The 24,499-nt window shown below is 38.1% G+C and overlaps 2 protein-coding genes and 1 long non-coding RNA gene across 6 annotated transcripts; 1 reads left to right on the top strand and 2 right to left on the bottom strand.

The window, feature by feature from the left end:
• Window positions 1-21: 21 nt before the first annotated feature.
• On the bottom strand, window positions 22-8,170 carry LOC149651601 (5-oxoprolinase). Of its 2 annotated transcripts, XM_089848585.1 has the most exons (23): window positions 7,966-8,170; window positions 6,378-6,507; window positions 6,116-6,307; window positions 5,916-6,044; window positions 5,738-5,844; window positions 5,552-5,667; window positions 5,412-5,491; window positions 5,279-5,331; window positions 5,077-5,189; window positions 4,926-5,014; window positions 4,264-4,524; window positions 3,882-4,200; window positions 3,342-3,561; window positions 3,026-3,277; window positions 2,777-2,941; window positions 2,628-2,664; window positions 2,230-2,442; window positions 1,990-2,164; window positions 1,741-1,925; window positions 1,531-1,677; window positions 1,094-1,453; window positions 419-662; window positions 22-353 (listed from the first exon to the last, which is right to left on the bottom strand). In XM_089848585.1, exons 1-23 carry the CDS (start codon window positions 7,968-7,970, stop codon window positions 106-108), a joined length of 3,840 nt encoding a protein of 1,279 aa, XP_089704711.1. In that variant the 5' UTR covers window positions 7,971-8,170; the 3' UTR covers window positions 22-105. The 2 variants fall into 2 exon arrangements, with proteins under 2 accessions (XP_089704711.1, XP_089704710.1); XM_089848584.1 differs by lacking the exon at window positions 7,966-8,170 and having other exon boundaries at window positions 6,378-6,695.
• LOC149651600 (uncharacterized) lies at window positions 7,120-10,038 on the top strand. The gene is made up of 2 exons (XR_016371290.1): window positions 7,120-8,055; window positions 8,142-10,038. It is a non-coding gene; the product is annotated as an uncharacterized LOC149651600 (long non-coding RNA).
• Window positions 10,039-11,753: 1,715 nt separating this feature from the next.
• LOC149651599 (uncharacterized) lies at window positions 11,754-17,330 on the bottom strand. 3 transcript variants are annotated; one of them, XM_089848582.1, is made up of 4 exons: window positions 16,685-17,330; window positions 16,470-16,603; window positions 13,963-14,732; window positions 11,754-13,896 (listed from the first exon to the last, which is right to left on the bottom strand). In XM_089848582.1, the coding sequence occupies exons 3-4, from the start codon at window positions 14,019-14,021 to the stop codon at window positions 13,344-13,346; spliced, it is 612 nt and encodes a 203-aa protein (XP_089704708.1). In that variant the 5' UTR covers window positions 14,022-14,732; window positions 16,470-16,603; window positions 16,685-17,330; the 3' UTR covers window positions 11,754-13,343. The 3 variants fall into 3 exon arrangements, with proteins under 3 accessions (XP_089704708.1, XP_089704709.1, XP_089704707.1); XM_089848583.1 differs by having other exon boundaries at window positions 16,493-16,603; XM_089848581.1 differs by having other exon boundaries at window positions 13,963-16,603.
• Window positions 17,331-24,499: the final 7,169 nt, after the last annotated feature.

Genomic DNA, 24,499 nt, shown 5'->3' with positions numbered 1-24,499 from the left:
TAATTCATACAAAACAAACAATTTTCATATGCAAAATTAAATTTATTTGAAATTTAACATTAGTATGTGATTAGTTTTGATTTTTTTAGCGTCAAAGACAAAATATTAAACTGACTCTTGAGCTTTTTGGTATTCAAATATACTTCCGCGGTTTTCAAAAAGCGGGAGTTCCTGATTACTTTCGGTTTTTGGTGGTTCATCTTGAACTGGTTCCCCGTAACCTCCACCACCCGGTGATTCCAAATGAAATACATCTCCAGGATTAACGACAATTGAAGTTTTTCCACCTAAATTAACGCGTCTTCCATTCTTATACGTGAATAAGTTCAGCCCTTTTAATCCGTCCTTTCCTCCTAATTAGTAATTAATTATTAATAATTAATTCCTCAAGAAATTAAAACAAAGCCTAATTAATCACCTTTCAAGCCATAAGGCGAAAAAACTCTTCTCTCAGTCAGAATAGAAAGCACCAAACTCTTTCTAAACAACATTTCTCGAACAATTCCATCTCCACCTTTAAATCTTCCATCTCCTCCGCTACCTTTTCTTAAATGAAACTTATTCAAAACGACTGGATATCTACGTTCCAGTATTTCTGGATCGGTAATTCGAGTGTTAGTCATGTGAGTATGAGTTCCACTACGTCCATGCCAGTACGGACCCTGTTTGGTTTTTAAAAACTTATTGTAAATATATTTAACCAGAAGTAAGATGAGACTAGAAGTAAAGAGCTCTAGCATTGGTAGTAGATTCTGGCACTAGTGAACAAATTTGAGGATTTTACGCCGCTTCCATCGCGCCTACACTACTGAGAAAAAAATTGGTCGAGTTCCAAAAACATTTCCTACCCCCTTCCCCTCAACCTAAAGCCGTGGAACACGGACGCGGGTGCTTGAATCTAGTTCGGCCGTCTCCCACCGCGAGCGTCTCACGTTTTGGAGGGGAAATTCTGAAACCGCTACCAGAGGGCCAACCGTTGGTGCGTTATCAAGAATATTCACTTTCGCCAAGTGAAGAATTTGGTTACCTCGATACTTCTAGTCTCATCTCACTTCTGGTTTAACTTAATTGTTTAATTTTTTTTTAGTCTTACAGCTCCAGCTCCTCCACCAATTGTTTCGTAGTAACCGATATTGTCATCGCCAAACGTTATATTGTTCATGCATCCCTGAGAAGCGGCGCATACTTGAAAAGCCTTTAAGATGACATCAACTACTCTTTGGGATGTCAGGACGTTGCCTCCGACAACGGCGGATTCGTCCGATGGGTTCAATATGATTCCTTTTGGAAGTATAATCTTTATCGGGACTAAACAGCCCTGATTAAGAGGAACCTCGTGGCCAACCATACAACGAAGACAATAGATGATAGCTGATAATGTTACGGCTTTAGGAGTGTTCCAGTTATTGTAAACTTCAATTCCCGTCCCAGTAAAATCAAACACGGCAGAACCCTTGAAGTTAAGCGGTAATATACATAAAGTACTTGAAAATTTCCGAGCTAATTACTATAATATAAATATTAATATACTTGTTCTTTATTAATAGTAATATTTAATTTTATTATAGTTCCATCATCCATGCAATCTTCGGCGACTAACTGAACATTTTGGGAAGTTTCCGAGACCTGGTTTGCAATCTCTTTCAACATATCGCGCACTGACACCTCAGCATTAGTCTAGAAGTCAGGAAAAGGGGGTTATAAGTACTTAATTAATATTTAATTACTAATAAAATTTACTTGTATGTATCCCATGTACGCCTGGACAACGTTTAACCCGTAATAATTAATCAATTCAGAGACTAGAAATATTCCTTTATGATTTGCGGCAATCTGGGCTCTCAAATCTGAAAGATTGTCTGACAAATTGCGAGTACCACTGGAACCGGGTAGTTTTTCAGGAGCGTTTAATAGTTCGATTAGTTCTAAGAATTGAATTAAAGTTCAGCGTAATTTATTATAACTTTAGGTAGGCCTAGATGATCTAACCAGCTTCTTGAAAAACTCCGCGTTTGACTATTTTGAATGACACAAAAGTGGCTCCTTCTTGCAAAAGACTCGTGGAATGTGGTGGCATGGAACCGGGAGTTATACCACCGATATCGGCATGGTGACCTCGACTCGCGACAAAAAATACTGGTTTCAGTTGACCAGGGTAAAAAACCTAAAGATTATGTTTGTCAGACAATTAAATTGGCCTAATTTTTCCGTTTTTTTTTTATGTTTTACAGGTGTTATGACTGTCAAATCTGGCAAATGACTTCCACCCGCGCAAGGATGGTTACTTAGTAACACATCGCCTTCGTGCAAATCGTCGCCCAAGTATCGAAGCTGGAATTGAACAGCTTCTTGCATGGCACCCAAATGAACAGGAATATGAGGAGCATTAGAGACTAGACCACCATCAGGACCAAAAAGGGCACACGAAAAATCCAAACGTTCCTAATAGGTATTTTACCTTAGTTCATTAGATTTTTTGTTTTTTTAGGCTTAGCGAGGTATCGTCAACGTGCGCTAAGAAATTTCAAAACTGGCGGCTAAAACTTGGAAAAGATCTCCCCTCCCTAAGCCTAATTTGTGGAAAAATTCCTTTAATAAGGAAAGAAACAATTTTAAAATTACTAAACCTTGATATTTGTTGAAATTGCGGTCCTTTGAAGTATTCTGTAAATTAATTATTATAATTAATCTCTAAAACAATTTGATCAAAGAGTAGACCAAGGCTTAGACTAGGCCTTAGGCCTAGGATCGGATTTTTAGGCCTTATCTCTTTTACCTTCCCATTTGTTCGGCAATACTCATAAATCGATGTGAAAATATTGATAATTGAATAGAATCTAAGTGAGAACTTATGCTTATGTGTTTACTGGAAGCAATTTCAATCTTTATATCTCCGTTTTTGGTAACATTAGCAATGCAATTCGGTTCAACTAACACGGTACTAAACAGCAACAGGGGGAAATCAGTAATTAGTTACGATTTCCGAAAGGGTAGAGTTTCCTCCCAAGTTGCATGATCATCTTACCATAAATCATCTATTATTATAGCGGGGCCTTCTATTACGTGACCAGCTTTTAATTTAGCCAAAAGATAAATGCTTGTATCTTCGTAACCATTTTCAAAGAAACATTTTGTTAACTTTTCAACTTCGGGAGGTCCTGAGCAATTTTCAATTGGGTTATCCAATTTTATATTCGTTTTACCGGTACCCCTAACCCTAATATCATCTATTAAGATGTTTCGGTTATCAACGGTAAAACCAAATTCCCTTTTATAGCTGGAAAAAGTTAATTTTCTTAGTTAATCTGGAAATTTTTGATTGATTGATTAATTAATTATACCGATTAAGAAACGCTTGAAGAAAATCTCCGTTTTGACACGACGTTTTAGTAGCTGGAAATCCCTTTGAGGAACACATTAAAGCGCAATCGGTTTTTTCATAACGCATGTGTAAGAAACTTTCAGTTTCAATATCATCATTTGTGAAACCTTGTTTTTTTAATTCCGCTATACATTTATTTTCGAGGGTTTTAATTTTCTCTTCAATAATTGCGAAAGAACCTGACATGAAAATTTAATATTAATGATTTTGAGGATTTTATTCGCCGCTTCTATCGCGCCTACACTAGAGAGAAAAAAATTGGTCGAGTTCCAAAATATTTCCTGCCCCCTTCGCCTCAACCTAAAGCCGCGGAACACGGACGCGGGTACTTGAATTTAGTTCGGCCGTCTACCACCGCGAGCGTCTCACGTTTTGGAGGGGAAATTCTGAAACCGCTACCAGAGGGCCAACCGTTGGTGCGTTATCAAGAATATTAATTCACTTTCGCCAAGTGAAGAATTTGGCTACCTCAATACTTCTAGTCCCTTATCCTACTTACCTCTTTCATAAATTAAGGCACATGGTTCTTGGGCTTCGTGTACCACATCGGCTAAAGCCATGCCAAATGCGGATAAAATTCCCGCGTATCTATGTATAAAAACAGTAGACATCCCTAACGAGCGAGCAATTGCGCAAGCGTGTTGTCCACCAGCTCCTCCGAAACAGGCTAATACGTGCTTGGATGTATCGTAACCTTTTCCTTGGGTTAGGGATCTTATGGGACGACACATGGCTTCATTAGCCACTTTTATAAAACCCATAGCAATCTCTTCAACACTCCTTTCTTTATTATCCTCATTAGAGTGAAACTTATTAACCTAAAAAATACAATTCATACTTAATAATGTTGAAAATCAGCGCAAAATGATTAAATTTTGTACATTTTGTCTCATTTTTTCAAATTCTTTTAGACACCTATCCTTATCCAATGGCTGATCCTCGGTTTCGCCAAATATTTTGGGGAAATACTCTGGTAATAAACGCCCCAAGCAAAGATTCGCGTCTGTCACTGTTAAAGGACCTCCTTTGCGATAACAAACTGGTCCCGGATGAGCTCCGGCTGATTCGGGACCAACAACAAAAAGCCCGGATCGGAAAAATAACTTTGATCCACCACCGGCAGCCACTGTATTTATATCCAGCTAGGATAACGTACGGTTGATTCCGTTATTATTTCCAAAGATCAGCTAGCGAGTGAATTTTCACTAAAATTATATCAAGAAGCGATATCTAGTTTATTAGGGAGAAGGTATAAGATGCTTAAGTATTCGCGCGCCATAGTCCCAGTCCCCCTTTCAAAATACAAGGGGGGACGTAAAAGGAGGCCAGGCTATTTCGCCTCTACTCAGTCGGAAAATACGTCATTTTCGTCATTCGCGTCGCGTTAACGTGAGTTTACAAGAACTAATGAGATGCTGGTTGTAATTTAGAGGCGGGGATTAACTCCGGACCTACTATACGTTTGGACTGGAGATAAAGCTAGAAATGTGGCGAATTTATACCGTCTCCCTAGTAAACTAGATATAACTTCTTGATTATATACTTGAGGCGCTTGGATGGTAACCCCTGACGTTGTTGACTCAAAAATGTGTTCCAGCTCGCCGTCGTAACGACTTACATCCGTCGATGTCCCTATGTATTAAACGCGTCATAAATCATGAAATATTAGTGGAAAAAGGAGAAGTTCAACTAACCCCCCATGTCAAAGCCAATAACGGGTAAGTTGGTCTCTCTTTCGTAGGTTGTTTTAGCGTAACCTACAACTCCACCAGCTGGTCCTGATAAAATAGCTCGAGAACCCAAAAAACTAATAATTTTGGATTTTTAGACGTTTTGTTAATTAATTAATCAATTATGATTTGTTGGCGATTAAATTAATTAATTTAATCATTATACTTGTCAGTGGGTGTTAAACCTCCGTCTGATTGCATGAATAAAACATTAACATCCTATTGTAGTAATAGTTCAAATATTTTTCAAATTATCAGTTTATTTATTTTATATCCGAGTAATTAATTTTAAAATATACTTTTAAATCATTTTGAAAACCAGAAACGAAACTTTTGATGTATTTTTTAATGCATGGTGTTAAGTACGCGTCCGCGCACGCTAAATAAAAAAAAAAACCTCGATTTTTCAATGAATTAATTCATGAAATTGAAATTTAACCTGTAAATCCTCTGGGTACAGCTTTGACCATTGGCATGACGTGTGAAGATATCGAAACGTGAGTAAATCCCAATGATTCTGCCAATTCACCCACTTCAATTTCATGATTTGGGTAGCTTAATTTAATTAATCATCAAATTTAATTTAATTACTAAAACCATAACCAATCAAGTTTATTATTCTTACATGTAAGAATGTATCAAGATGACGGCTAGACTTTTAATTCCTTTCTCCAAAACCCGTTTTAAATCTTCCGTTAACTTTTCTTTATTTAGAGCCTTCCATATTTCAACCTTAAAAATATAATACGCGTGTCCTATATACTTAATTAAACTAATTATAATAAACAAATTAATTTAACTACCTCTTCCCCCGTAATTCCTTTAACATGTTGTACCATTGAGTTCTCTGTTTCACAGCTTTCTTGTTTTAATACTAAACGTTCTTCAACTTCTATAACATCTTCGTAAAGTACCGCTGGATATTTTACTTCCTATAATCGTTTTGTTTTTTTCCTTGTTAATTTCCCGGTAATTTAATAATTAATAAACGAAAGCAGATTACCAAGTCGAATAATTTTGGTCTAGCTTGGTTTCCAATATATAGTAAATCTTTAAATCCTTTCGTGATAGCTACGGCAATTTTTTCACCTTTACGTTCCAAAAGGGCGTTTGTAGCTACCGTTGTCCCCATACGAATCCATCTAATACGAGAGGTGTCCAACGGCTCAGATAATGGATAGTTATTACCAGTCATCTACATATTTAAGGTTGAAATTCAGCCTCTGTGCAAGCGATATGCGAACTATTAGTAGTTAAATCATTACCTGTTCCAAAAGTCTTCGAATCCCTTCTCTAGGAGCATCTTCGTAGTTGCTTGGATCTTGAGATAATAATTTTAAAACCGAAATTTGGCCATTATCACTGCACGCGTAGACATCAGTAAATGTACCACCTCTATCAATAGCGAAACTTATTTTGGATTTGGACATATTGCAGGATTTTTTACTTAGAAAGTTGTATGCCTAAGTAGCGAAAGTTAAAATTTGACCTCTATTTTATAGAATTATTACACTTGATAATAAAGAAGAGGGTTTAATATCAGTAGACAGGAGATTAGCGGCAAAAGCCAATGCCAATCCCTTAAAAAATTGGCGCTAAATATAAAACTTGATCTCAAATAGAACCTCGTGTTAATTTTTCTTCTCCTTTGAATTTCCCGCGGATAATTCTAGGGTCACGTGTTTTTTTCGGGCACGGGTATTTTAAAGAGAGGGTGAAGTGGTAAATAAAGTGATTTTTAATCGATTCTTCTACTAATTATAAGACCAATCTGCATAGTGAAATATCCAAGAAATAACAGTACCGAATTATTTTAAAATTACAATTAGTTTGAAATTCCATGGATAATTTTAAATAAGTACCTCCGACCAATCGCGTAAACTCCGCCTTTTTATTAACAAAATTCCCGTGGCACGCTCCATGCCGAATGAAATTTATCGCGAGATTTGATAAAATCAACTGTAATAGTAAATCCATGGATGAAGGATGCGCGTGAAGAAATTTGTTTTCACGCTATAGGATCGGCAACTCCCTATCTCGAACGACAGAATATTCTGTATATACTCTGTTACAACGTCGGTTGTCAGCACGCGCAAAGCTATTTCTCTATGTAACGTAGCTTTGTACGTGCTGTCAAGAGACAAAAAACTTCAGGATCTTCAGGATTTAAAATATCCGCGAGTTTTTTAGCTCGAGTGCACGGACCTCTAGGCCTTAGTTTCAAATGCGTGTAGTAGACTATGCAATTTCACACGTATTTGAAACTAAGGCCTAGAGGTCCGTGCACTCGAGCTAAAAAACTCGCGGATATTTTAAATCCTGAAGATCCTGAAGTTTTTTGTCTCTTGGCAGCACGTACAAAGCTACGTTACATAGAGAAATAGCTTTGCGCGTGCTGACAACCGACGTTGTAACAGAGTGTATACAGAATATTCTGTCGCTCGAGATAGGGAGTTGCCTATCCTGTAGAGTGAAAACAAATTTCCTCACGCGCATCCTTCATCCATGGTAAATCTATTTACTGTTGAGAAAATTTGCGCGCGATGTGACAATCGTGGTGCGAGACATGGAGCGTGCAACGATAATTTTGTTAACAAAAAGGCAGGGCGTTACGCGATTGGTCGGAGAGGCTTGTTTCAAATTATCCTTAAAATCTGAACCTAATTTGAATTTTAAAATCATTCGGAGGTATTTCCTGAATGCTCCACTATACAGACTGGTCTTAAAATTAGAACACAGACTGGTCTTAAAATTAGAATAAGTATCGATAAAAAAAAAGTTATTTTCCTTTTCACCCTCCCTTTAAGGGACTGGTGTCTATCAAAAGCCCATTGATTAAAACAAAAAGTATACTTCATTTTTTGTCACTGGTTGCTGAGAGCTTGTGTTGAAGGAACGTAGGTCAAACGTCATAGATTCTCGTAAAGCGACAACTGTCAACTGGTGAGGCGCTATCAAAGGTTTAGTAAGACTAAATAGGAAGATGGACTGCTAAACCACGTGTAAGTCTTGCGTCGTTCTCGAACTAGCATTTCGAAGTATAGGAAGTATCAAACTTATGGAACATATGGAAACTTATGGTCTATGGTATAAAAACCTGACATTTGCGATTTAAAAAGGTTAACCTGGGTAAGTTTTTAATTAATTAAGTAGCCATGAGGGACAGGGCCAGTACACCCCCAAGCATTTAAAGTTTAAACTGGCCTAGCCAATTTTTAAAGTGGCCACCTATTTCTCAATCTGGCATGGAGCCTCCATGGTTGAAACATGAAAAAAAAATGCCCTAGAGGAAATCTGTTTTCACGCTATAGGATAGCCAACTCCCTATCTCCCACTGCAACTTATTCTGTATAGGCTCTCTTACAGCACGCGCAAAGCTAGGTGTCTATGTATTGTAGCTTTCTGCGTGCTGACAAGAGACGAAAGTAAAACTCGTGTTAAGGATTTAAATCTGGAGATTTTAGATCCTGAACATGGATATTTCTCTCGTCTCTTGTCAGCACGCACAAAGCTACATTACATACAGACCTAGCTTAGCGCGTGCTGACAACTGAAGCTGGAACAGAGTATATAGAGTAATGGCACCTACTTGCCTTTGACTGTATTAAGCTCTATGGGTAGTTAACATGGAGTGCCACTACTCTATATGGAATAATAGGAATAAGCTGTCGTCCAAGATAGGGAGTTTCCTATCCTGTAGCGTAAAAACAAATTTCCTCACGCGCTTCCTTTATCCACGCTAAAACCGTTCTTCTATAAAGTGTTAATGTGTGTAAATATGTTCCCGATGTTAAAGGTAACGCCTCGAGAATGAATTAATATTTATTTACTTTTGACGTTACAGTGAATCCATTTTTGGAGCACGAATAATCGGTACATAAGTCTATGCTGTAAACTAAAAATTTCTGTACGTGTATTGAATAATCACGGAACCCGCAAACTCTAGACGGCCCTGGATGGTTGGTGTATGGGAATTATGTGGCTAAACACGGTCTTGATCATCTTGTTCCATCTTAATAACGTTAACACTCACTTAGGCTCGTCTACAACCGAGTATTAGCGTGAAACAGTTAATTTCAAGTTATATTTCTTAGCCCCTTACAATTTGTTAATAATATCAGAAGTGGATAATAGAAGAAGGATGACACTCTGTATCCTCCCCATGCTTTAGGTTTGTAACGTCATTCTTCCCAGGCTCACCCTTTTAGTTTGCTTTCCCGCTCATCAAACTACAAATGGGCATCGCACCGTAAGGTGAATTCAATAGTTGTTTGGCACTAAAACCACAGCAATCATCCCACAAACCTCGTCTTGACGTGGGACAAAATGCTCAAGCGCGTCTTGCCAAATATTTAAACGCTAATAGAGTAATGATGAGGGAACTATTTATCGTGTATGTGATTCGGTTTAGTAACCTTGCTCTAAGTGTTCCGATGTTGGGAAGAGTGACGTTACACTTACCCCGCTTTGTGGTACACTTCTCTCGAGGAGAAGTATTATATACTTCTGATAATATATATTTTCTGTTTTGTTTTCAGCATCTGGCCACCACATTCAGAAATTGCACGTTTATAAAATACAAAATCATTATCAATCTCTTGAATAAAATCAAATGTATCTGATGTAATATACCCATTTCAAAATAAAATCTGGCATTAATATTTATAAGTCTGTGTTTATTTTTACTTGTAAGCTCACAAATTATGGTTAGTGGCTTTCTCAACATAGAGCGGTGAGTCGAATATGTTGACATGACACACTCTTAATAAAATAAAAAAATATACGACTATATCCAACGAATACAGTATCAAAGCTACAATGAAGAATTACACACTTTCAAAAGGATTTTAATTATTAATCCCTTTAATAAAATCGAATGTATCTGATGTAATATACATATTTCTAAATAAAATCTGGCATTAATATTTATAAGTCTGTGGTTATTTTTACTTGTAAGCTTACTAATTATATTTAGTGGCTAAGAATCTACTTGATTCATACCCTCTGAATTAGAGGATGATTAAAATGCTTTCTCAACATAGTAGAGCCGTGAGTCGATTATGTTGACGTGAGACAAGTGACACACTCTTACTAAACAGTCAGAATAACTGACTTAATCCAATGAATATTTTGAATACAGTATCAAAGTTATAATGAATGATTTTATTCGAAGCGCATTGGACATAGCAGCCACTGAAAACTAATGCTTATAGTATTTACTTTAGCTTGTGCTGGTTACATAAAAGTGTATGTGTGATAGTGAACGGATTAATCAAACCCGGTCACGTGACCTATGACGTCAGATCACGTGACCTATGACGTCAAATCACATGAAACCTTTGAAGTCAAATCACGTCACCTATGACGTCAGATCACGTGGCCTATGATGTCAAATCACGTGACCCATGACGGCAGATCACGTGACCTATGACGTCAGATCAGGTGGCCTATTACGTCATATCACGTAGCCTATGACGTCAAATCACGTGACCCATGACGTCAGATCACGTCACCTATTACGTCAGATCACGTGACCTATGACGTCAGATCACGTGACCCATGACGTCAGATCAGGCGGCCTATTACGTCAGATCACGTGGCCTATGACGTCAAATCACGTGGCCTATGACGTCAAATCACGTGACCCATGACGTCAGATCACGTGACCTTTGACGTCAGATCACGTGACCTTTGACGTCAGATCTCGTGGCCTATGATGTCAAATCACGTGACCCATGACGGCAGATCACGTGACCTATGACGTCAGATCAGGTGGCCTATTACGTCATATCACGTAGCCTATGACGTCAAATCACGTGACCCATGACGTCAGATCACGTGACCTATGACGTCAGATCAGGTGGCCTATTACGTCATATCACTTGGCCTATGACGTCAAATCACATGACCTATGACGTCTGATCACGTGGCCTATGACGTCAGATCAGGTGGCCAATTACGTCAGATCACGTGATCCATGACGTCAAATCACGTGACCCATGACGTCAGATCACGTGGCTTATGACGTCACCGAAGTAATTGACGTGTGACGTCACGACAGATGTTAATGGTAATAGGTAATGATTGTCCATTCATTTAGGCCTAGCGTTCATTCATTTAGGCCTAGCGTTCATTCATTTATGCCTAGCGGTGTTCAGCTATTTGGATTTCGCGCCTCGGATATTTCGCACCCGAGTCCGCCCATAGGAGCTATTAGCGCCCCCTGACGTTGGAAATTTACTTAGTTGGAATGGAAGTTACGCGTCAGCCGGTTCATTCTTGCCTGGAAGCGGTCGAGGAAAGTCGCTTGGAAAAAACTTTCTCACTCAGCTGATCATTACGGATCAGCCGGTTCATTCATTGCCTGGAAGCCGGCAGGAAAGTCTCTTGGGAAAACTTTCTCGCAAAGCTGATCGTGATCCCGGCTTTTGAGGTCGATTCTTGATAGATCCGCCATTTCGCTGATCGTTTTTGCCGAGGACGCAAGCTGAATTCGAAGCTCTTCAACATACTTGGCGGCCATTGCTTCGCCTCGTGGTGCTTTAACAGTCCGTAAGCCTAACTTTTCCAATAATCCAAACTCATCTAGCTCCCCTTAAATTATTTATTTTATTTCAAGTTTTTAAATTAATTGGGTAGTGTTAAATGTTAGTGAATTTTATTTATTTATTAAAAATCAAGTAAAATAAATAATATTTTACAACGAGGTGTTGGACAAGAGAGAATCCCTTAATAATTATTTTAGGAGCTATTATTATAATCTATTAAACTGGGTACGTAATTAATTTAGAGATAACGCGACAGATTTACGGAAATCAGGTCCCCCCAAGAGAAAATTTTAAAACACGAGGACCGTAAGCCTAAATTGAGCCGTGTCATATTAAACTAGTTATTTTAGGGATACTGTCTGTAGGAATAGTTTTAAAATAAATGGAAGGTTTTCCTAAAATTAGTTTAGAGGCTATTATTAATTAATTTAGAGCTAAAGCGACAGATTTTCGAAAATCAAGTCCCGCAGAGATAGTTTTAAGACGCGTGGACGTTTGCCCTAAGCCTAAGTTCAGCCTTGTCCAATTTCAACTCAAGTTTTTGTTTATGGGTTCTGTTTGTGGGAATAGTTTAAATAAATGGCTGGTTTTTCTAAAATTGGCAAAGAAGAGATTTTAAATTATTATTCTATTAAAAGGGGCAAGCAATTAATTTAGGGGATATTTTAAATTATTTTCATTAAAGCTATAATTTAATTGAAATGGTAGGTTTTCCCAAAATTAGTTTAGGCGATGTGTTAAATTATTAAGGTAATAAAAGGGTACAGTTAGGTTTTTCTATAATTATTTTCTATACAATTTTGGGAAATAATGAGTTAGCCAGATTATTATTTAATAAGGGGTGGCAATCGCGGTAGTCAAGCCTTTCTTTAATTCGGGGTAGTTGGTCTTTCTCTCTAAATTTGGGATCTTGTTTTTTAATTAAGGACACTTTTTTCTTAAATAATTTAAATCTAAAATTATTTCGTTTTGCCCAAAACTAGGCAATAGTTTAAGATGTGTTATTAATGTTTTCATTTATAGATGCGGCTGATATTCTTGGATTTTTCTGTTGCCTGTCCTTCCGAGACGTATCATTCCTGATGACTTCCGCTGTTCTGGACTTTCTATGTATCATTCCTGATGACACGCTTCGTTGGATTCACGTTACATGATGTCTTCTGGACTTGCTATGTATCATTCCTGATGCCATTCTTCGTTGGATTTACGTTACATGATGTCTTCTGGACTTGCTCTTTCTCTCAGCGCTGACTTAAAGATATGGAGGAAATCATCGAAGCTAGAAGAGACCAAATACATCTTTTTTACTTGCAAATTTTTCATGTAACCACTTAACTTAATTTTTTTCGTGGAAATTTTATTTGTAACTACTTATTATTTTTTTTCGCGTTCAAATTTTATGTTAGAAACCTCTTTAATATTTTTTTTGTTCGAAATTTTTGTAAACACTTTGGTTTTTTTGTTTTTTATTGAATAAATTTTGCCTTAAACCTCGTTCTTTCTTTTCTTGAATTTTTTATATACTAGACTTGGTTTCAATTTTCTAGGGTCTGGACTTAGGGGGATATTTTTAGGTCCCTTTCTAAGGTTTTTACTTGATAAAAAAGAAAATATTAACATAAAAACAATTTTTTTTTATAAAAAAATTTTTTATGAAAAATTTATTAAAAAATAAAATTTTTATTAAAAAAAAAACAATAAAAAAGCATAAAAAAAGGTCAAAAAAACTACCCTAAGTGTTTTTCGACTATTTTTGTTCCTTCCCCAATATCGAAACTTAAATTTTAAACTTAAGCTACCACCCCCAAAGTAAGCCTTGCGAGCCCAATTTAAATTTAACAAGTCCCTGTTCAACTCGGGAATTATTAAATTTAAACTAAGGCCCGCTGTGGAGCCCCCAAAAACCAGGAAACTTCGTCCGTAGCATGGGATTTCCAATGAAAGTCCACTCGATGATAGAAGTCCTCCACTCGATGATAGAAGTCCTCCACTCGATGATAGAAGTCCTCCACTCGATGATAGATGTCCTCCACTCGATGTTAGATGTCCTCCACTCGATGTTAGATGTCCTCCACTCGATGTTAGATGTCCTCCACTCGATGTTAGTTGTCCTCCACTCGGTGATAGAAGTCGTCCACTCGGTGATAGAAGTCGTCCACTCGGTGATAGAAGTCGTCCACTCGATGTTAGATGTCGTCCACTCGATGTTAGATGTCCTCCACTCGAGAGAATGTTCCTGCGCAAGAGAAATTCTTATTATTATTTAGAGAAAATAGCACATGCATAACTTCAAGTTAATTACCTTAATATGAGAATCCACAAGAGTATTCTCGCATGATGTAACGCAAAATGTTCCGGCATAAGACACAAATTCCTATTATTTGACAAATGGCATACGCGTGACGCGTAACATTAAACTAAATACCTTAATAGAAAAATAATACCATAAAACCTAAGACTCGCCTTACACCCGCTTAAAATCGTGATTACTTTTAAAGGACAAAGCGTTTAAGCAACCTTCTACCTTAAACAGAAATCAAAAATTTATTTATATCCTACAAAAGTCCCTCAACGAGTTGCCGAAAGCTTTTTCCTCTAAAAATCTTTATAATTAAAACCATAGACTAGATACCTTAATACCGCAAAGGGAATCTCACCCTTAAAATTCTAATTACGTTCATTATTCTTAAAAGGGAGGGCTAGGACCAGTTTTCACCTATTCCATAATCAAGTAATTTATTTATGTCCTGGCGCAAAAACAAAATCCCTAAAAACAACAGGCAAGCGCTTCCCTTCTAAAAATAAATAGAATAATTAACTAAGTACCCTGATAATTACATAGGGGTAATATATTTATAATAATAAGATTTAATTATTGCTACGCATTAAGTGCCTAAAACGCTTCACACGCTGTCTAAATTGTTTTCCTAATGAGATTCCCTTTCTACGGATAAAATCAAAGTGTAGACCCGAATTGTTCATTGACTCGATTCATATTGCATGTCATTTGTCAAATAATAGATATTGATTCTAGAATCCAACATAAATTGCTCCTTTGGAAACGGATGATAGCTAAAATAAAATCAATTCAAACACTGTAATACAGTTTAAAAATTTTATCATCCTAAATGCAGAGTTGCGCTAATTAATTTGCAAATTAACATTCGAATTAATTAATTGAAGATGCTAATTGAATTTAAATTACCTTACTGCTAATTGGGAAGATCCATTTGCTAATTCTAATTTAATTAGTTGCCAGCTAATTAGCGCAGCTCTGCTTAAATGGCACAAGTATTTAGAATAACATTAATTTTACTTTCAAATAAATCATTTAACATAACTAGAAAAATAAATATTACATCGCTATTAATACGGTTAAGGGTCAATCTTGACATAAGTAATCACTTTTGAGTTACTTTTAAACCGCCTAAAAAGATTAAATAGTAATAATAATAAACTCATGGTACAATCAACTAGAAAGTTTAACTAATACGAATCAAGAATTTAATAAGATTAATTTAAAATAAACGTCAATCATGAATACTATGCCATTTACCATAAAAGACTCGAGCTAAAAATCCTTAGGGCCTGCTAAAAATGACCATTTGAAAGATTCCAACCTAATCTAAATCCCCAAACTGAAACTTGTAAATTCTTTCCAAGAAGTCATTTCGATACGGCTGAACAACAAGTAACTACACAAATAGTGCTGTTACTGTGAAAACAGACTGCCCTGACACCCATACTAACACCAATAAATTATTTATAAGCGTCATCAACCCGTGTTAAGCAAGTCCTAAATTGAGCATGGAATTATACTGAGGTTCACGTATTAACGACATTATTGCCAATCTGAAATACAAGCGCCATTTTATTTTACCAAAACAGGGCTGATACTCATTCATACGCTCAATTTTAGTTGAATAGTTGACTAAGTAATTCAGAAATAGTAAGCAAAAAGTGACTAAATAGGGGCAAATTAAGCTCTAAAAAAGGGCCACTTGAAATGAAAGGTTTTCAGAGATGACCGATTTAAAAGATATTTTAAAGGTCGGTGTCGTAATTAAGCCCAATCTAGGGCCTCAGATATTTCACGTAGTCAAAGGAAAGGTCACCTCATAAAAGGTCTTGGGCGAAATTCAATAAAAACCATTTTGGAGCACAGCTCAGAATGCAAAGTAATTGATGTCGTTTTAAATCAAAAACAAAACATTCATTTGAATTGGATTGATTTTAAATAATAAGTGAGACATTTGCTGAGCTAGCTCCACGATTTTGAGGTTTGATCAACTGTGATCTCGCTATTTTTGCGTTTAAAAAGTCATAAGACAAATTACGTAATAGTAACTAATTTTTGGAAAGTGACTTTTGGTAACCGAATTTGAAAAAAAAAGTGACTTAGTATCAGCCCTGCAATAATACTTAGACTATTCTCCCTTACTAGGAGGCTAATAAAAATCATCCGCGGGTTTTCAACTTCTAAAAGTATCACAATATCACCGTTAACTCTACTAACTGCGACTAAAAACCATCCATGGACCCCCAAATGCTATCATCCATTTATTTATTAGCTAATATTAGACCCCCAAACGCTATCATCCATTCATTTATTAGCTAATATTAATAGAGGAAAAGTCTAACAAACTTGCTAAATAATAGCCAAGTTTTACGTTCAAAACACCGCAACATCCAATTCTGCATGGATAACTTCACGTTCACACCCCAAAGGCTGTAATTTGTACGGCTCGACTAATAAACTCGTATACTCTTGACGTTGACAAAATTTGTAGTTTGAAAGTTAGTACTTACTTTAATTACATTAAGAGTCTTACTTCCACATAAGCCTTGGCCTTCGTCGCAGGCCGGCGCAGGCGCTAAGCCTAACCTCGTGGACGCAAATTACGAACTGGGAGTTTACCATGATTTTCGCAGATTTTCAATACCTAATTTACATTGAAATTAATGAACATACCTTTTTACTTGAAATACGATTAAAAATTATAATAAAAACGTTAATAAATTACCAAATCCGGGGTATTTTAGCCAGAGAATCCTGAAGTCCTTGACCTTCCTAACCGTCCTTCAGGCTTCAGCAGCAGACGAATCATATTCAGACGACATGAAATAGCCGACTCGAACACGCGGTCAACGAAGTGGATCGAGTATGCTATGACCGTCTTCATTTGGGCATGCAGCACTGTGCCACTATAGAGCAATATTATATAAGGAGTAAATATATTTAAGGCAATTTAATTAAACTTCTGTTTTACTCCATTAAAACTACTCCACGGAAATATTACTTGCCACCATGGAGCAGTGGTAAAGGAGACAGAGATACTATGGATAAAGAATGCGCGTGAGGAAATTTGTTTTCACTCTATAGAGAGTAATTTCGGTTGAGAGGGGGAGTGAACTGTGTATCCCCTACGTTAGGGGCAACTTTGTAGTTTGTACTAGAGAATTCTATTTCCGGGCCGGAAGGGAAAGGGAGGGGGATATCACTAAGGTAAGACATAGCCCACTTGATCACGCTGGCTGCACGCGCTATAGAAGCCCGCTCAATCGACCCTAAAAATGAGAATAACATAGGTTCGGTCTAAAATTCAAACCCGTCTGGTTTTAACATGGGCCTCTATGGGAGGGGACCAGTTTTTTCAACGTTTTTGACAATATTAGTGCATGTACTGGTTCAAATTTCTTGAATTTTTAATGAGACGTGTATTGAAAGGTTTGATATTATCCTGTAAAATTTCAAGTCTTCAGCTATAATAGTTTTTTTTATAAAAAATAAAAATCATCACATAGTAGAGAAATAAATCCTTCAATTTCTCTACTATGTGATGATTTTTATTTTTTATAAAAAAAACTATTATAGCTGAAGACTTGAAATTTTACAGGATAATATCAAACCTTTCAATACACGTCTCATTAAAAATTCAAGAGATTTGAACCAGTAGATGCACTAATATTGTCAAAAACGTTGAAAAAACTGGTCCCCTCCCATAGAGGCCCATGTTAAAACCAGACGGGTTTGAATTTTAGACCGAACCTATGTGACGCGCCGTATTCGCGAGTTAACATGTAAAAAAAATCGTTTGGACGGGCTTCTAGAGCGCGTGCAGCCAGCGTGCGTGATCAAGTGGGCTATGGGTAAGAGATAGAGGGTTATGACGTTGCCGTATATGGGAAAGAAATTACTCTATAGAGAGCTTAAAGTTGGAGGAGCTGAGTCTCATGACATAATTTACGCTGCCATGAATTAATTGGAATTAATTTGCTCTAGAATATGGTCTTAATTAGTGTAATTTATAATGCTATGGTGTAGTATAAATACGAGAATTACTACATAAAATATAGAAGCGACACGGGGAATGTTTATGGAGCATCACCATTTCATATTAGCTTAGAGTATAGTGTTCTAATGTCTATGAGTATACGTCCCTTTGTTGACGTCACCATGTCATATGAGATTAGATTATACATCCCTTAAATGACGTCACCATGGCATATGAGATTAGAGTATACGTCCGTTTATTAACATATACTCAAAAAAACTCGCGGATATTTTAAATCCAGAAAATCCTTATTCTCTTCGTCTTTTGTGACTTGTCAGCACGCACAAGCCTTCGTTGGGAAGAATGACGTTACATAACTAAAGTATTAAAAGGATACAGAGTGTCATCCTTCTTCCATTATCCCCTTCTGCTCTCAGTAAGTCTCTAGCATTACGAAGTATACAAAGTTACTTACTTATGGAATATCTTATAAACTTATGACAGTACATCCACAATAGAGCTATCTCAGTTGTGACATAAGTGCCTAGGTAAAACGTCACGGACTTAGGTTTGGCAGTTGGCCGCCATGTTTGGTACCGCTTTGGTTATTGCTCATACCTAGGCACTTACGTCACAACTGAGATAGCTCTATTGGGGATGTACTATCATAAGTTTATAAGATATTCCATACGTAAGTAACTTCGCTTAGCTTAGCTTCGCTTAGATTCGCTTAGATTCGCTTCGCTTAGATTCGCTTAGCTTAGCTTCGCTTAGATTCGCTTCGCTTAGCTTAGATTCGCTTAGATTCGCTTAGCTTAGATTCGCTTAGCTTCGCTTAGCTTAGCTTCGCTTAGATTCGCTTAGATTCGCTTCGCTTAGATTCGCTTAGCTTAGCTTCGCTTAGATTCGCTTCGCTTAGCTTAGCTTCGCTTAGCTTAGCTTCGCTTAGCTTAGCTTCGCTTAGCTTAGATTCGCTTAGCTTCGCTTAGCTTAGCTTCGCTTAGCTTAGCTTCGCTTAGATTCGCTTAGCTTAGCTTAGATTCGCTTAGATTCGCTTAGCTTAGATTCGCTTAGCTTCGCTTAGCTTAGCTTCGCTTAGATTCGCTTCGCTTAGCTTAGATTCGCTTAGATTCGCTTAGCTTAGCTTCGCTTAGATTCGCTTAGCTTAGCTTCGCTTAGATTCGCTTCGCTTAGCTTAGATTCGCTTCGCTTAGCTTAGCTTCGCTTAGATTCGCTTTGCTTCGCTTAGCTTAGATTCGCTTAGCTTCGCTTAGATTCGCTTAGCTTAGATTCGGTTAGCTTCGCTTAGATTCGCTTAGCTTCGCTTAGCTTAGCTTCGCTTAGATTCGCTTAGCTTAGCTTCGCTTAGATTCGCTTCGCTTAGCTTAGCTTCGCTTAGATTCGCTTCGATTCGCTTAGCTTAGATTCGCTTAGCTTCGCTTCGCTTAGCTTAGCTTAGCTTCGCTTAGCTTCGATTCGCTTAGCTTCGCTTCGCTTAGATTCGCTTCGCTTAGCTTAGCTTCGCTTAGCTTCGATTCGCTTAGCTTCGCTTCGCTTAGATTCGCTTCGCTTAGCTTAGCTTCGCTTAGATTCGCTTCGATTCGCTTAGCTTAGATTCGCTTAGCTTCGCTTAGCTTAGCTTCGCTTAGCTTAGATTCGCTTAGCTTCGCTTCGCTTAGCTTAGCTTCGCTTAGATTCGCTTAGCTTCGCTTCGCTTAGCTTAGCTTCGCTTAGATTCGCTTAGCTTAGATTCGCTTAGATTCGCTTAGCTTAGCTTCGCTTAGATTCGCTTAGCTTTGCTTAGATTCGATTAGCTTCGCTTAGATTCGCTTAGATTCGCTTTGCTTAGCTTCGCTTAGATTCGCTTCGCTTAGCTTAGATTCGCTTAGCTTCGCTTAGATTCGCTTAGCTTAGCTTCGCTTAGATTCGCTTAGCTTCGCTTCGCTTAGCTTCACTTAGCTTCGCTTAGATTCGCTTCGATTCGCTTAGCTTAGATTCGCTTAGCTTCGTTTCGCTTAGCTTAGCTTCGCTTAGCTTCGCTTCGCTTAGCTTAGCTTCGCTTAGCTTAGATTCGCTTAGCTTCGCTTAGATTCGCTTAGCTTAGCTTCGCTTAGATTCGCTTAGCTTTGCTTAGATTCGATTAGCTTCGCTTAGCTTAGCTTCGCTTAGATTCGCTTAGCTTCGCTTCGCTTAGCTTAGATTCGCTTTGCTTAGCTTCGCTTAGATTCGCTTCGCTTAGCTTAGATTCGCTTAGATTCGCTTAGCTTCGCTTAGCTTCGCTTAGCTTCGCTTAGATTCGCTTCGCTTAGCTTAGATTCGCTTAGATTCGTTTAGCTTAGCTTCGCTTAGATTCGCTTAGCTTCGCTTCGCTTAGCTTCACTTAGCTTCGCTTAGCTTAGATTCGCTTACTTCGCTTCGCTTAGCTTCACTTAGCTTCGCTTAGCTTAGCTGCGCTTAGCTTAGATTCGCTTCGATTCGCTTAGCTTAGCTTTGTTGGAACTCCAAAGAAATTCCAACGAATCTTTACTTCACTTTAGAATAATTTACTTTATAAAATTTATATTAGAGATGGCCGATACCAGGCTTAACCCGATACCGATCGATACCGGTACAAACATGAACCGATACCGATGGATACCGATATTTACTCACTATGATCCAAAACCCGATACTTCAACCGATACCGATATGGTATCGGTTCATCCCTAGAGTTGTAGGCGCGTACTAAGAAAGATTTTCGCTTATTAGTTGTTAGATAAACTGAATTCAGGTACTTTTTATATAAATGAGAACTCGTCACGATTGAAATTCATAGAAATGAGATATTATCACCATCATTACGTTACTAAAAGACCTAAAAATGTCATGTAGCGCCATATAACGCGCATTTTAAACGAGTATCGGTTATGTATCGGTATCGAACCAACCGATCCGATACTATCGGAAAACCCCGAGTATCGGTGCCGATACCGATATGGTATCGGTACCGGTTCATCCCTAATTTATATACTTCTGAAGAAATAGTTTACTTGTACTCGAAGTATAGATAAAATCGTCTATTTCCCTGGAAAAGCTCTTTATAAAGCCAAACCCTAAGAGGGGCGATTTATATACTTCTGGAGAAATATTTTACCTGTATGCTCAGCTGTATTCTAAGAATAGTTAAAATCATGCTAAGCGAAGCTAAGCGAATCTAAGCTAAGCGAAGCTAAGCGAATCTAAGCAAAGCTAAGCGAATCTAAGCGAAGCTAAGCTAAGCGAATCTAAGCGAATCTAAGCTAAGCGAATCTAAGCGAAGCTAAGCTAAGCGAAGCGAAGCTAAGCGAATCTAAGCGAAGCTAAGCTAAGCGAAGCGAAGCTAAGCGAATCTAAGCTAAGCGAAGCTAAGCTAAGCGAAGCTAAGCGAATCTAAGCTAAGCGAATCGAAGCGAATCTAAGCGAAGCTAAGCTAAGCGAAGCGAATCTAAGCGAAGCGAAGCTAAGCGAATCGAAGCTAAGCGAAGCTAAGCTAAGCGAAGCGAAGCTAAGCGAATCTAAGCTAAGCGAATCGAAGCGAATCTAAGCGAAGCTAAGCTAAGCGAAGCGAATCTAAGCGAAGCTAAGCTAAGCGAATCTAAGCGAAGCTAAGCTAAGCGAAGCTAAGCGAATCTAAGCGAAGCTAACCGAATCTAAGCTAAGCGAATCTAAGCGAAGCTAAGCGAATCTAAGCTAAGCGAAGCAAAGCGAATCTAAGCGAAGCTAAGCTAAGCGAAGCGAATCTAAGCTAAGCGAAGCGAATCTAAGCGAAGCTAAGCTAAGCGAATCTAAGCGAATCTAAGCTAAGCGAATCTAAGCGAAGCTAAGCTAAGCGAAGCAAAGCTAAGCGAATCTAAGCTAAGCGAATCTAAGCGAAGCTAAGCTTAGATTCGCTTAGCTTAGATTCGCTTAGATTCGCTTTGCTTCGCTTAGCTTAGCTTCGCTTAGCTTAGATTCGCTTCGCTTAGCTTAGATTCGCTTCCCTTAGCTTAGCTTCGCTTAGATTCGCTTAGCTTAGATTCGCTTCGATTCGCTTAGCTTAGATTCGCTTAGATTCGCTTAGCTTAGCTTCGCTTAGATTCGCTTAGCTTAGCTTCGCTTAGCTTAGCTTCGCTTAGATTCGCTTAGCTTCGCTTCGCTTAGCTTTGCTTAGCTTAGATTCGCTTAGCTTAGCTTCGCTTAGATTCGCTTAGCTTAGATTCGCTTAGCTTAGATTCGCTTAGCTTAGATTCGCTTAGCTTCGCTTAGCTTAGATTCGCTTAGCTTAGATTCGCTTAGCTTCGCTTAGCTTAGATTCGCTTAGCTTAGATTCGCTTCGCTTAGCTTAGATTCGCTTCCCTTAGCTTAGCTTCGCTTAGATTCGCTTCGATTCGCTTAGCTTAGATTCGCTTAGATTCGCTTAGATTCGCTTAGCTTCGCTTAGCTTCGCTTAGATTCGCTTAGCTTAGCTTCGCTTAGCTTTGTTGGAACTCCAAAGAAATTCCAACGAATCTTTACTTCACTTTAGAATAATTTACTTTATAAAATTTATATTAGAGATGGCCGATACCAGGCTTAACCCGATACCGATCGATACCGGTACAAACATGAACCGATACCGATGGATACCGATATTTACTCACTATGATCCAAAACCCGATACTTCAACCGATACCGATATGGTATCGGTTCATCCCTAGAGTTGTAGGCGCGTACTAAGAAAGATTTTCGCTTATTAGTTGTTAGATAAACTGAATTCAGGTACTTTTTATATAAATGAGAACTCGTCACGATTGAAATTCATAGAAATGAGATATTATCACCATCATTACGTTACTAAAAGACCTAAAAATGTCATGTAGCGCCATATAACGCGCATTTTAAACGAGTATCGGTTATGTATCGGTATCGAACCAACCGATCCGATACTATCGGAAAACCCCGAGTATCGGTGCCGATACCGATATGGTATCGGTACCGGTTCATCCCTAATTTATATACTTCTGAAGAAATAGTTTACTTGTACTCGAAGTATAGATAAAATCGTCTATTTCCCTGGAAAAGCTCTTTATAAAGCCAAACCCTAAGAGGGGCGATATATATACTTCTGGAGAAATATTTTACCTGTATGCTCAGCTGTATTCTAAGAATAGTTAAAATCATGCTAAGCGAAGCTAAGCGAATCTAAGCTAAGCGAAGCTAAGCGAATCTAAGCGAATCTAAGCTAAGCGAAGCGAATCTAAGCGAAGCTAAGCTAAGCGAAGCTAAGCGAATCTAAGCTAAGCGAATCTAAGCGAATCTAAGCTAAGCTAAGCGAATCTAAGCGAAGCTAAGCTAAGCGAAGCTAAGCGAATCTAAGCTAAGCGAAGCTAAGCTAAGCGAAGCTAAGCTAAGCGAAGCTAAGCTAAGCGAAGCGAATCTAAGCGAAGCTAAGCTAAGCGAATCTAAGCGAAGCGAATCTAAGCGAATCTAAGCGAAGCTAAGCTAAGCGAAGCTAAGCGAATCTAAGCTAAGCGAATCTAAGCGAATCTAAGCTAAGCGAAGCGAATCTAAGCGAAGCTAAGCTAAGCGAATCTAAGCGAAGCGAATCTAAGCGAATCTAAGCGAAGCTAAGCTAAGCGAAGTTACTTACGTATGGAATATCTTATAAACTTATGATAGTACATCCCCAATAGAGCTATCTCAGTTGTGACGTAAGTGCCTAGGTATGAGCAATAACCAAAGCGGTACCAAACATGGCGGCCAACTGCCAAACCTAAGTCCGTGACGTTTTACCTAGGCACTTATGTCACAACTGAGATAGCTCTATTGTGGATGTACTGTCATAAGTTTATAAGATATTCCATAAGTAAGTAACTTTGTATACTTCGTAATGCTAGAGACTTACTGAGAGCAGAAGGGGATAATGGAAGAAGGATGACACTCTGTATCCTTTTAATACTTTAGTTATGTAACGTCATTCTTCCCAACGAAGGCTTGTGCGTGCTGACAAGTCACAAAAGACGAAGAGAATAAGGATTTTCTGGATTTAAAATATCCGCGAGTTTTTTTGAGTATATGTTAATAAACGGACGTATACTCTAATCTCATATGCCATGGTGACGTCATTTAAGGGATGTATAATCTAATCTCATATGACATGGTGACGTCAACAAAGGGACGTATACTCATAGACATTAGAACACTATACTCTAAGCTAATATGAAATGGTGATGCTCCATAAACATTCCCCGTGTCGCTTCTATATTTTATGTAGTAATTCTCGTATTTATACTACACCATAGCATTATAAATTACACTAATTAAGACCATATTCTAGAGCAAATTAATTCCAATTAATTCATGGCAGCGTAAATTATGTCATGAGACTCAGCTCCTCCAACTTTAAGCTCTCTATAGAGTAATTTCTTTCCCATATACGGCAACGTCATAACCCTCTATCTCTTACCCATAGCCCACTTGATCACGCACGCTGGCTGCACGCGCTCTAGAAGCCCGTCCAAACGATTTTTTTTACATGTTAACTCGCGAATACGGCGCGTCACATAGGTTCGGTCTAAAATTCAAACC

The sequence above is a fragment of the Phalangium opilio genome, unplaced genomic scaffold (genome assembly GCF_054372755.1).
Source record: "Phalangium opilio isolate 3A_F unplaced genomic scaffold, DU_Popi_V2 ptg000082l_1, whole genome shotgun sequence".
Taxonomy (NCBI): domain Eukaryota; kingdom Metazoa; phylum Arthropoda; class Arachnida; order Opiliones; family Phalangiidae; genus Phalangium; species Phalangium opilio.
This window is presented reverse-complemented; position numbering and strand designations above follow the sequence as displayed.

Excerpts from the sequence above, each read along its gene's own strand:
- LOC149651601 (XM_089848584.1), bottom strand. The coding sequence starts at position 6,542 with ATGTCCAAATCCAAAATAAGTTTCGCTATTGATAGAGGTGGTACATTT. Across the intron at positions 4,201-4,263 it reads TTGAAAAAATGAGACAAAAT|GTTAATAAGTTTCACTCTAA; the intron begins GTACAAAATTTA and ends TGTATTTTTTAG. Across the intron at positions 3,278-3,341 it reads CTTCAAGCGTTTCTTAATCG|CTATAAAAGGGAATTTGGTT; the intron begins GTATAATTAATT and ends AACTTTTTCCAG.
- LOC149651599 (XM_089848581.1), bottom strand. The coding sequence starts at position 14,021 with ATGCCGGAACATTTTGCGTTACATCATGCGAGAATACTCTTGTGGATT. Across the intron at positions 13,897-13,962 it reads TTGTGGATTCTCATATTAAG|GAACATTCTCTCGAGTGGAG; the intron begins GTAATTAACTTG and ends TCTCTTGCGCAG.